The sequence below is a fragment of the Microtus oregoni genome, unplaced genomic scaffold, assembly GCF_018167655.1.
Source record: "Microtus oregoni isolate MIOR12 unplaced genomic scaffold, Mior012 000025F_ref0000491, whole genome shotgun sequence".
In the NCBI taxonomy this organism is placed as follows: domain Eukaryota; kingdom Metazoa; phylum Chordata; class Mammalia; order Rodentia; family Cricetidae; genus Microtus; species Microtus oregoni.
In genome coordinates, this window is record NW_024543084.1 from 15280685 (window position 1) to 15293668 (window position 12984).

Here is a 12984-nt window from a genome sequence, read left to right on the forward strand (position 1 = left end):
CAGAGCCCCTGGGTCCTTGGAAAGGCCGGGTGGAGGTAGCAGTGGCTGCAAGGCCTGCCTAAGCCAGGCTTGGACTGCTCGTGTGTCCTCTCCGCCCCCGCAGAAGGGCCTGCAGGTGTCGGTGGCTTCCCGCACCCTCATCCCTGGCGCTTGGCCGGAGCGGCCCCACCTCCCTCCTGCAGTCTGCCCTGCGTCCTCCTCTAACCTCGGGGCTGGACCAGAGAGCCGCGGGGCTGGGAAAGTTTGAGTCACGCTGTGGGGCGGTTGGGGGAGGGGGTGAGGGAGGCGGGGTGGGCGTTAGGAACCGCCTCGGGCTCCCACCAGGGGGACCCCGCCGAGCCCCTGTCCGGTGAACCCATTGGAGCGAGACAGCACTGCCACCTCTCACTGCGACCTGCGCGTCCCGTCCCGTCGCTGCTGCAGCCTGCTCCGGCTCAGCATGACGCCCGGCGCGCTGCTCTTGCAACTGCTAGTGGCGATCTCGACGGCAGTGGCGGAGGTCACGTCTGACGCGCCCACGACGGCACTGTCCCCCGCCACAGGAGATGCCACCCTGGCCTTTGTCTTCGATGTCACTGGCTCCATGTGGGATGATCTGATGCAGGTGATCGACGGCGCCTCGCGCATTCTGGAGCGCAGCCTGAGCAGTCGAAGCCGGGTCATCGCCAACTATGCACTGGTGCCTTTCCACGACCCAGGTAGCGCCCTGGCGGTCCTTGAGGTCGGCCCCACCCCCACCCCTTGGCTTCCCCGGTGCACCTGGCCCTCTGCGGTGAGCGTGATGGCAGAGCCTGAGTGCCTTCTCGCCCTTTCTCACTGCCTGGCCACGCCCTCTCCGGCACCCCCTCCTCCCCAGGTTGGCACAACCCAGGTTGAGAGTTTCTAGCAGGCAACCTCACCCTTCTGAGCCTCGTCCTCTTCATCGTGAAATGAGAAAATTGCTGAGATGTTGGCAGCAGGCGCCAGGAGCCTGTGCGGTTTTCATTTCTGGATTTTATTTTTTTTCTTCCCTTCCCTCTTTCCTTCCTTCCTTCCTTCCTTCCTCCTTCCTTCTTTCCCCTCCTTTATTTTCACTTTTTGACACAGGATCTCATGTAGCCCAGGCTGGTCTCAAATTTGCTATGTAGTGGAGGATTGCCCCGAGCTTCTGATCCTCCTGCCGCAGTTTCTAGACTGCTGGCATCACAGACCAGCAACAACACACCCCCTTGTCTGGTATTGAGGACGGATGGGGCTCCATGCACTGGGCAGGCATTCTGCTGACTGAGTAATTTTCAATAAGACCAGGTTTTTCTTAGACTCATCTCCCAGCTTGTGCATGGGACCCCGGAACACCCCAAAGGCCACCCTTTTTGGGGTGAAATGCAGCCCTTTGTGGAACCCACCACGCTAGGAGTAACTCAGCCGGTTGCCTTTTCCCGGTTGCCTGCCCATCTCAGCAGAGAGAAATCCCCAGCCAAGCAGGTCTCCTTGACTCCTGCTGATTCTTCATGCCCTACTTTTCAGCTGAGGACTGAAAATGCTCCCTGGAAGGTCTCATCATGTGTCCCTTGCTCTCAGGGGAGACATGTCCTGCATGTCCCCAGCCCTGACTACTTCTCTCAACATTTTTAAAAAGTAGTATTTTTTTTATTCATTTTAATTTTTATGTGTGTTGGTATTTGGCCTGCGTTTATGTCCGTGTGAGGGAGTCAGATCCACTAAAACTGGAGGTACACAGTTGTGAGCTGACATGTGGGTGCTAAGAATTGAACCCGGGTCCTTTAGAAGAGCAGCCGATGTTTATAACTGCCGAGCCATCTCTCTGGCCCCGACTTTTTCTTTTTTTTTTTTTAATGAAGAACTTGCACTGAAGTTGGGGAGAAGCAGGGGGTTGAGCTCCGCTCTACACTCCTGCCTTACTCCTGAGGGTCACATCTCATTGTTCTCTTTGAAGTCAGCTGCTCTGTCTGTCCACGTGTCCATCCAGGCTAGCTTTAAAGGCAGATTCCAGGCAGTGCTGACCAAGTGTTTGAGGAGGCTCGCCAAGCCTATCGCGATGTGCCAAGCCTCTCAGGGGCACACTTGCCAATCACATAATCTTCAAGGGGCTTGACTCTCCCTATCTTAGGCTCTGGTGTCTGAAGATTTCCACCTCTGCTCTATGAGTCCATGGGGCTCCCCACCCCCATAAGCTGGATGCTGTGAGAACATAAGCCAGTCTCTATCTCCCCAACTCTCTCTCCCCCACTTTCTGTATAGTCTTGGACTCCTAAAGACATTATTCCTCTGGGGCCGGGTGTAGATATGATCCAGTCCTCCTACTTACCTTTGAGGTGGAGTGACTGAGATCCAGGGCACCAACAGGGTTTCCTGAAGCCACCTGCTGGATGTATGATGTTATTACTGTGTTTGCCCCTAAAACACTTGGCTCCCATTGCAGGATGGGGTAGCAGCTTTTTGAGACAGTGTCTTGAGCCCAGAATGGGGCTTCTGAAGGCCATGCTTGCTGCCCCTTCCTGGTAACGCCCATCCCACCTCCCTCACCCCCTCCCCCAACTAACTTCAGATGTCCTCTGGGTACTGAGTGGTATGTAGCCCCCCAACCTTCAAGGCTCAGTCCTTCCCCTCCTTCCCTTCCATTCTTTGTCCTTTTCTTCCTCCTTTCTAGCCATGTTTGTCCTCTGTGCTTCCTTATTTCTTTATTTCTAATTTTAAAATATTTATTTGTGTGTGAATATGCACATACCATGGCATGCATGTGGAATTCAGAGGACGACTTGCCGGAGGAGAGCTGGAGGGTTCTAGAACTGGAACGTAGGTTGACCGGCTTGGTGGCCAAGTACCTTTACCCACCAAGCCTTCTCGCCAGACCTCTGTACTTTATTCTAAATCCATTAAATTTTAAATGATGCTCATCTTTTTAAAAATCGGTAATAAAATACAAATCCAACTTCTCATTAAAATGAACTTTACTACAGATGTACGGAAATTTTTCCAATAGAAAATGGTCCTCCAGCTGTCAGGGAATGAAAACTTGCAATGCAACTTGCTTAAAAAAGAACAGTAGTCATCATTAAAAGCAAACATATATACAAAGTTCCACAACCCCGTTTTTCTTGTTCCCTCCCACTTTGAAGGGATGGAGAATACTCTAGAGAGGACCGGGGATCTGTGGGGAGGACCTAGATGCTCTAGAGAGGACTGGGGATGCTGTAGGGAGGGTCTAGATGCTCTAGAGAGGACCTGGATGTTCTAGAGAGGCCTGTGGGTGCTGTGGAGAGAACCTGGATGCTCTAGAGAGGATCTGTATGCTCTTGAGACGTCTAGTTGATTTTGAAAGGACATATGGACTTTTTGTTTGTTTAAAACCCTGGAAGCTTTGCCTTTACAGTTCCATTTCTGCTGCAGAGGGCGTGGGTATCTGCAAACACTGGGGTAGACAAGAGCGCAGTTGGAAAGAAAGCTGGACCCCAAATTCAGATGCGCTACTGCAATTCACGTTCCTTATTCAGCCTGTGTTTCTCTGGAGTTCGGGTTTCCACCGTGCACTAGAAAGCACAAACATTTATTCTAACAATTTTATGTCCAGTTTTACAACATGGAAAGAATTTTGGGAAGGACATGACCTCAGGAGGTGAAGAAAAGGGCCCTCTCTGCTAGAATCTGCCAAGCATGTGCCCTCATCTGGGCACTCTGGTAGCTACCTCACTTTAAAAATAATGAAGTGACATGCATTTATTTATTTGCTGCTGTATACACGTGTGTGGATATGCCACAACACACATATGGAGGTCAGAGGACAAGCATCTAGAATCAGCATTCTCTTCCTCCATGGGGGCCTTAAGGTTGATACAAGCACCTTTAGCTGTTGACCTATCGTCTCACTGGCCCCTCCCAGGCTCCCCAAAACCAACCAAACCCTAAATCTAGCCCCAGGTTCCTTTCAGGGAAGATTTCAGAGTTCTATAAGGCCCAAAGTGGGAGGGGGCTAGGATTCATGCCAAGGAGCCAGCAGCCTACTGGGGACAGTTTGGGGGTGCAGAACATGACGCGTTTAGCTGGACACGGTGGCTGAGGCAGGAGGATTGAAAATTCAAGCCCAACTTCAAGATGTTATTTCAAAATGAAAAGTGGAAAGAAAGTCACTTAGGTATTGGACCTGGCCATCACCCAGTGTCATGGGAGAGGACACTGGGTGTGGGGGGGACACACACACTGAAAGACCGAGAAGTGGCATTACAGGAAGGAACACTGGTTGCGCTTGCTAGGGACACACTTGGAACAAGTGATTTCCTGGCTGGCTGGGTGAGGGCTGGAGGGCAGTGTGACATGTGGGGACAGGTGTGTGTGTGAGTCCTGCAGTTGTCCTGTGGAAATGGGGCGGGGTGGAGATGGATGTAGCCAATCCTGTTGCCCGTTGCCTGCTGTCTGTAGCTGCCAAGGATTGGGAGGCCTTGAATTTCCTTGTATGGGCTTGGAGCGCTGTGTCCTGAGCAGGCTTTGCAGCTGGGGTCTGGCTGTGACTGCTGAGTCAGCAAATGGAATGCCCGTCAGTAGAGGATGAACTTGAGACGTCGGGGGTCCTGCCCCCCAGCTCTGGGTCCTGGGAATGTTTTATTCAAGGGAGCCACTGGAGGGAGTCCGGAAGGGGTGCACAGGGCCTCGCTGGTGCTTCTCGGGATGCAAGGCCTTGGAAACAAAGAAGTACTTAAGCTTTGGAAATCGGTTTAGTATGTCTTTCATTGCAAAAAAGCAGGATCAGCGAGATTGCCCAGTGGGTAAAGGTGCTTGCTGCCAAGCTTGATGAGCTAGGTTGATCCACCAAACCTGCATGGTGGGAGGAGAGAACTGGCTCCCCAAAGCTGCCCTCTGCCCTCCGTGCCTGTGCCTACCCAATAAATAAATGCATAAGGGACTGGAGTCACGGCTCAGTGGTTAAGAGCGGTGGCAGCCTTTCCTGAAAAGCTGGGTTTATTCTTAGCACTCACGTGGGGGCTCACGACTGGAATCTGTGACTCCAATTTCAGAGGTTCTGACGCGCTCTCCTTAAGTGTCAGGCACACACAGTGTGTGTGCACAGACTTACATGTAGTCAAACACTTGCACACATAGATTGAAATAACTTTAAAAAATTTAAAAATGTAAAAAAAAAAGTTTTAGAAATCATAACTGGGTGTGGTCTCAAATGCCTGTAGTCCCTAGGACCCAGAAGGCAGAGGCAGGAGAACTGTATTGGAGAAGAGCCAAGCTACAAGGTTAGCCCTACTTCAAGTGAACAAACAAACAAGCCAATCTGGACAATTTCTAGAGTAGAACAGTGACAGATTTTCTGCCGCATCTGACTGGAAGTGTAGACAGCTTTGTGCTTCCCTCCACTAAAAGCTACAACCCCCCCACTCCCAGGGTGACTTTGTCTGTGGCTTTAACTGACTTGGCTGCAGTGGAATTCCTAGGCCACTTTGAACATTGGTGGTGGGTGGTGACTCGGTGACTCTTCAAGTGTGTAGAATGTCTGGGCATTTGAGGGGCCATTCTTAGCATGCCACCCCACCCCCAACTTCCTGGGAGTTAAGGGAAGAGGCTAGTTTTTCTGTTGGTGCAGCTCTCCAGGCTCAGTACAGTTTAAAGTGTTCATTAGCATCACCCCTGCCTCCCCCTCTCTCCTCCCTCCCTCCCTCCCTCCCTCCCTCCCTCCCTCCCTCCCTCCTTCCCTCCCTTCCTCCTTCCCTCCCTTCCTCTGTGATTCTCTTCTATGCATTGCCATTTCGTTGTTGGTTTTTGGGGGGCATGGGAGGAACAAATGGTTTTCCTCCTAATTCACTTGAGGACATTTTGTTGGTGGTACCAACAACTCAAGCCCTGGGGGGCGATGGATGGGGCCCATGCCAGAAAGTCCACTTCCACTGAGCTGCCCCTCCCCAGTGGTTAGTGTATTTCCTGGTCAGTTACCTTTTTATATCCTTTGTGATTCCTGGGGTTTGAAGGTCTTCGGTATTTGTATAGAGAACTCGGCTGAGTTTTCCTTCTTCATGTTTTTCTTTATCCAGCTTACAAGTGTGTTTTTTTTTCCACCATTAAAATTAGTTAGATGTAGATTTAATTGTTTTGGTTTTATTTTCTTGGCATTCAATCCCTTTACCTGTAATTAAAAATAAATTAGCCTACAGTGTAAAAAATCTAATATATAACCAGGTGGTGGTGGTGCATGACTTTAATCTTAGCACTCAGGAGGCAGAGGCAGGCGGATCTCTGTGAGTTCAATGCCAGCCTGGTCTACAGAGCAAGTTCAAGGACAACCAGGGCTGTTATATAGAGAAACCCTGTCTCAAAAAACAAACAAACAAAAATCTTAATATAATTTTATATCATAATTAAATACTATAATATTTACAATTATTAACAAATACTTACTGAGGTCCATCTTATAAACTTATCCTTGCTCTGTGCATGTGTGCCCATGAGCACATGTATGTGTTATATGTGTACATTTGCTCCTGTGCATGTATGCATGTGTGTACACAGAGGTCAGTGTCACCTTATTTGAGAGACAGGATGTCTCACTGAACTTGCTGGCCTTGCTGACTTGAAGCAAGCTCCTGGCATCTGCCTGCCTCTGCCTCCCTGTTTACCCCTGTGTCCAGCTTTGGCATGGGTGCTGGGGATCTGAACTCAGGTCCTCAGGCTTGGGAGGCAGGCACTTTACTGACCGAGCCACCTCCCGCCCATATCCTTTCTTTTTCATCACTTGGTGCTTGCTTTGTTCCCAGACTACTTAACAGGAGGAATATGTCTGGGTTTTCCACTCTTTCTGCTGCACTGTGATTCTTGTGCCAAGGATACACTTTTTAATTATTAGTCTTAATAAAACATGTTAAGAGAGGGATGCCTGCTCTCTGTTATTACGGCGATGACTTTCTTTCTTTGTCTTCTGAGACAGGTCTCACTATGTAGCTCAGGCTAGCCTGAAACTCATAGTGATGGACTTGCCTCTGCCACCAGAGTGCTGGAATTAAAGGTGTGTGCCATTATGCCTATCTTTTTGCTTTGTTTTGTTTTGTTTTTTGCATTTGGAAATGGGCCTTATGTAGCATACAACTTGCTATCTAGCCCAGGCTGACCTAGAACTTGGCCTTTAACTGCTGACCCTCCTGTCTCCGTCTCCCAGGTGCTGAGATTATAGATATTTGCCACTGTCCTCGGCCACTTTCCCCTATTTTCATTTTGGAGCTGGTTTTGTTATGCAAACCCAGGCCTGCCTGGAACTCACAATCCCTTTGCTCTGCTTCCCCGTTGCTGGAGTCACACCTGTGTGCTCTCATACCTGGTTTTATGTTTCCTTCTTCTTTTTATTTATTTTTATTTCATATGCATTGGTGTTTTGCCTGCATGTATATCTGTATGAAGGAGCTGGAGTTACAGATAGTCGTAAACTGCCATGTGGTTGCTGGGAATTGAACCTGGGTCCGTTGGGAGATCATCCAGTGCTATTAACTCCTGAACCATCTCTCTAGCCTCTTATGTTTTCCTATAAAACTTTTAGTCAAGTGTTTTTTCATAACAGTTTTAGATTTGAGAATTAGTGTGATGATAGAGCAGAATATATATGTATAATACATTATACATATAATATATATTATATGTGCATGCGTGGTATATGTGTGTGCACATGTGGTATACATGCATGTACATGGATGGTGTATACTTGTGGTGTACATGTGTGGTGTGCATATGTGGTGTACATGCACATGTGTGGGTTATATGTGTGTGATTGTGTGGTGTGCATGTGTGGTGTGCACATGTGGTGTACAAGCATGTGTGTATGGTGTCCATGTGTGTGTATGTGTGGTATACATGTGTGGTGCACATGCACATGTGTGGGTTATATGTGTGTGATTGTGTGGTGTGGATGTGTGGTGGTGTACATGCATGTATATATAATATTCATGCATGTGATGTGGAGGCCCAAGGCCGGGGGCTGCTGCTGTTGCTCCCTTCACCTTACCTTTTGAGGAACTACTTCTTACTTCTTCCTGAACCTGGAGTTCACTGTTTTAGCTAGACCAGCTGGCCAGTTAGACCCTGGAATCCTCCTGTCTCAGGACTGGGGTAACAGGTGCACACTGCCATACCTGTCTTCATGCACAGGCAACAGGCACTTCACCCACTGAGTCGTCTCTCCGGCCATGGACAATATTACCAAAAGTCCATACTTTGCTAGTTAGATATTGGTTTGGGGCAGAGAAGAGCAAAGAGATCCAATGCCGGGGCTTCCATAAGGTGTGTGCACTTCCAACAAGAGGCACGCAACCCTGGCCATGCCTGATCAGATGCTGGCCAGGGCCCTCCAGCGTGAAGGGGATCATTGCTCTCTTTCCCTGCTGTCTCTTTGGAAGGTGTAGCTGGTATTTTCTTTCTCATTTATTTATTTAATATTTTTTATGATGTAATTTTATATGCATTGATGTTTGGCCTGCACGTATGTCTGTGTGAACAAGTCAGATCCACTGGAACTTGAGTTACAGACAGTTGTGAGCTGACATGCAGATGCTGGGAATTGAACCCGGGTCCTCTGGAAGATCAACCAATGCTCTTAACCACTGAGCCATATCTCCAGCCCCTTATTTGCTTATTTATGATGATGTCATGTATGTCATTTGGCATGGAAGCCCAGGTTTTTTTGTTTTTTTGTTTTGAACTTCCGTCTACTCCAAGACTGCTTTGTTTATTTCCTGGCTCAGACCCTTCAGGCTTTTGTCAGTGGAGGCTTATGTGCTTGGCTTCTGTGTTCCTTGCCATATTCCCTGTGCAGCACAAAAGAGTTCTTTAAACATTGTTCTTATTTACTGATACATTTATAACTTGGATACAAGGTCTCATGTAGTCCAGGCTGGCCTTGAACTTGCTATATAGCTGAGAGTGACCTTGGACATCTGATTCTTCTGTCTCCCCTCCCTGAGTGCTGGGATTACAGGTGTGCACCACATCTCCTTATCCACTCTGGGGATAGAACTCAGGGCTCAGTGCATGCTGGGCAAGAGCTCCGCTAACTGAGCCACAGTCCCAAGCCCGACACTGTTAACTTTCAAACACTCCTCGGTACTAAAAGATGCTGCCAGTGGGCACACATTCTATAGAACTAGCTGATCCCCTGAGGATTCCTGGTTGTTCTTGTTGGGGGATGGTGTCAGCAGTCATGCCCTGGTGCTAAATGTGCTTGTGGCGGCTTAGAGGTCACCGCTTCTGAACCCCTTCATGGCAGAGTGGGGAGATCTGAGCATGCACAGAACTTGCGCGTGCTCCTCTCCGCATTTCTGATATAAAATGTTCGGTTGCGTTTCCAAATGCTTGTCTGGGGGTTCTCAACAGGTGTGTGTGTGATGCATGCACACGGAGGTCAGAGGACGGCCTGCAGAAGTCAGTTCTACCATGTGAGTCTAAACCTTGCAGCAAGCAGACTCTACCCCCGAGCCTTCCTGCTGGCCACTGTGTCTAGATACAGCCATATTGTGAGAGTTCATTTTGATCGTCAGTTTGACTGGATGAAGACACACCTCAGGCATTAATGAGGCACACTCCTGGTTATGCTTATGAGGGGATTCCTAGGGAGGGTAAACCAAGGGGGAAAGGCCACCCTAAAAGTAGCCCTCAGACCCTTTGAGCGGAGGGTGGGTCCCAACTGACTAAAAATGGGGACGAGTAGGGAGCCAGATGAAGTTGGCAGAACATGAGTGCTCCCTGTCTGCTACTTCCTGACTTGTAGACAGGAGGCTCCCCACACCATAAACTTCACCATTTCTTCCCAGCGTTATTAACCACAGCCTCTCAACCATGGGTCCAAATGCATCCCTGCCCCCTTTCTTCTGCTATGTGTCTCATCGCAACAGGAAGGATGCCCGACACACAGCCGTGTCCCTCCAAGCAGAGCATGCCTTCACACTGATGTCTCCAGCATAAATCACTACCACATGCATCGTGGCAGCCTCTTCCTATGTAGAGCCAGGCCGAACACATGTGGCTTATCTCTGACCTCCCGTTCCAACGCTGACAAACCTGGCTTCCTGCATCTGTCCGCTGTCCACTTACTCCATTATTCCATTCCAGCATGGACAGGCATGGGTTCAGAATCGTTAACTCCTAACCCCGTGGGAAAGGCCTTCTTAACCGAGGCCTGGCTTACTCTGCTTTGTCCTCTAAACCCCACTTCTAAAGTGACTTAAACCAATTTCTTCTCCCATTTTTAAACTTCATTTCATATCTTTGTTTTATGGCGCTAGAGATGGAACCCAGAACCAGGCTCTTGCTTCTGATTGTTTGAGACAAGGGTTTCATGTAGCCATGGCTCCCAGTGTCCCAAGGATGATCTTGAACTCCTGATTCCTCTGCCTCCACCTTCCAAGTGCTGGGATTGCAGGGTACACAATCATGTTGATTCCTTGTGCATTCTAAGCACATATTCCGTTGCTTAGCAACATCCCATCCCTTCATAGTCATAATTTTCAAACTATTCTGAAGTATTTATTCTTTCAGATGAAATATTAGGTAACAGAAAATCTCTGTTAACTTCTTTAAAAAATTCAGCTGTGGGCTGGAGAGATGGCTCAGCAGTTAAGAACATCGGCTACTCTTACAGAGATCCCTAGTTTGGTTCTACTCTGGGTAGCCAACAACTGCCTGTAAGTTCAGTTCTAGGTGACCTAACGCTCTTTTCAGGACTCTTGGGCATCTACACTAATGTACACACAGCCACACATGCGTATGCCACACACACACACACATGCACGCACGCACACGTGCTCACACACACGCGCACACACAAATACAAGTCAAGTGTAGCGACGCAGGATGCAGAAGCAGGTGGTGAATATCTGTGAGTCTGAGGCCAGCCTGGTCTACATAGCGAATTCCAGGACAGCCAAGTGTACATAGTGAGATCTTGCCACACAAATAAATAAATTAACTAAATAACTTAAAATTAAAATCTTCTAAAACTTGACTCTGATTTTGCTCAAAATTTCATTAAATCTTGAATCTAGCTATAATTACCATTTGAAGGAATCCACCCATCCCCAAAGTCCTGCTCCCCCCCCCCCCCCCCCCGGTGACACACTTCCTTTAGCCAGGCTCCATGTTTTTCCTATAAATTCCTCCAGTTCAGTTAAGATTATCTCTAGCTGCATCCTTTCCTGTGTGTTACCATTTTGGCCAGGATGTTTTTATCCATCATATTTCATTTTGAAAGGTTGTATTTCTGGGATGTTGGGGAACAATTTGTTTTCATGCAATTATTGCCTTTTAAACATTTTTTTACTGAAGGCATGTATGTATACGCATGCATGTGCATGCATGCATTTGTGCATTTCCTGCATGTGTGCACATGCACATGTGTGTGTATATATATGTGTGCATGTGTGTGTCTGTGCCTCTGTGTGTGTGTGTAGGCCAGAGGCTGATGTTGAGTGTGGTTTTTGGTCTCCCTCTGCCTTGTTTTTGGGGACAAAGTCTCTCTCCAGACCTGGAGCTCCCAATTAGACTAGGCTGGCTGGCCAGAGAGCCCCAGTGGTCCTCCTGTCCTCACTTCCCCAGTACCGGGGTTCTGGACACACACCAGTGCAGCTGGTGTTTATATGTGCTCTGACATCTGAATTCAGGTCTTCACACTGGTGCAGCCAGCACTTCCCTACTGAGCCTGCTCCCTAGGCCCTCAAGAGTTTTCTTTAAATGAAGCTTTAGCCTTTGGTGCTGTCCCCAGCTTCCTGAGTTGGCGCCCATTACGCACAGTCTGCAGAGTCTGCCTTGGAAGCCCGCTATGCAGAATCGTTTCAAAGAATTGTGGTGACAGAAGGCATCTCGTCTTGTTTCTGGTTTTGTCATTTACAGGTCGATTCTTTTGGTAGTTGGTTGGTTGTTTCTTGGTGCTGGGGATCAAATCCAGGGCTTAGCGTACTAAATACAGACTCAAACACTGAGCTACAACCTGCGCCTTAGGATGCTGGCTCTTGATGTGAAGGTCTGTTTTTGGTTTCCTTTTGTTGTTGTGGTTGTTGTTGCTGTTTTGTTTGTTTATTTTTAAATCATTAGGTTAAGGACAATTTTATTTCTAACACCCCAAACCAAAAAGCACAAAAGCTTAACCAGAAGAAAAAACTAAATAAATCAGAAGGCAAAACAAACAGAAAGAAAAAGAATGCTGCTCAGTTGGGAGAGTGCTTGCCTAACTTGCACAAAGCCTTGGACTTGGTCCTTAGCACCACAAAAGGCTGGGAGTGGTGATCCAGCTCTGTAATCCTAGTCCTTGGGAACTGGAGGAGGTAGGAGGATCAGAGATTCAAGGTCCTTTTCCACTATATGGGAGTTTGAGGCCAGTCTGGGCTACTCGAGACCCTATCTTAACACAAATAAAGCACCCACACAAAACAAAAATCCTCTGTGTGGTTTGGGAACGGGTACCGATTTCAGCAGGTAAGTTTCCAGCTCTTGTTGTGGCGTTGCCAGGTCTGTTTCCTGTTGACATGTGCGGTCCCTTCCTTGTAACTGGTTCCCACATGCCTTGCTGTAGTCCCGTGGTCATGGTGACTATTGTCTTTAATGCTCAGCTGGCTTCTCGCTGACTGCATATGCAGGAGTTGTGCGTGTGGGTTAATCTCTTCAGACCATCCAGGAAGTTCTTCCTTTCTGCTCTTTGTCAAGCTTTGGCTCAGGGTTCAGCTTTTCCAGTTAACAATCTGTTTCCTTCAAACACTGACAAACAGGGACTGGAGTGCAGTGGTAGAGCACAGGCTCTGGGCGCCACTGCAGGACAAAACCCAAACTCGAGAAAGCAAAGTAAAGACACATTTATAAAACGGTCTAATCATACAGTGTTCAAGAAATGCAGCCGGGCGGTGGTGGCACACGCCTTTAATCCCAGCACTTGGGAGGCAGAGGCAGGCGGATCTCTGAGTTCGAGGCCAGCCTGGTCTACAAGAGCTAGTTCCAGGATAGGAACCAAAAGCTACGGAGAAA

General features: G+C 48.4%; 1 protein-coding gene across 1 annotated transcript in view; it reads left to right on the plus strand.

Annotated features, from left to right (window-relative positions):
- The first annotated feature begins 306 nt into the window (after window positions 1-306).
- Window positions 307-12984, plus strand: part of Hmcn2 (hemicentin 2) — a 154078-nt gene continuing 141400 nt past the window's right edge. The window contains 1 exon segment of the mRNA XM_041674639.1: window positions 307-698. Coding sequence (XP_041530573.1) covers window positions 440-698 — 259 coding nt within the window. The 5' untranslated portion in view covers window positions 307-439.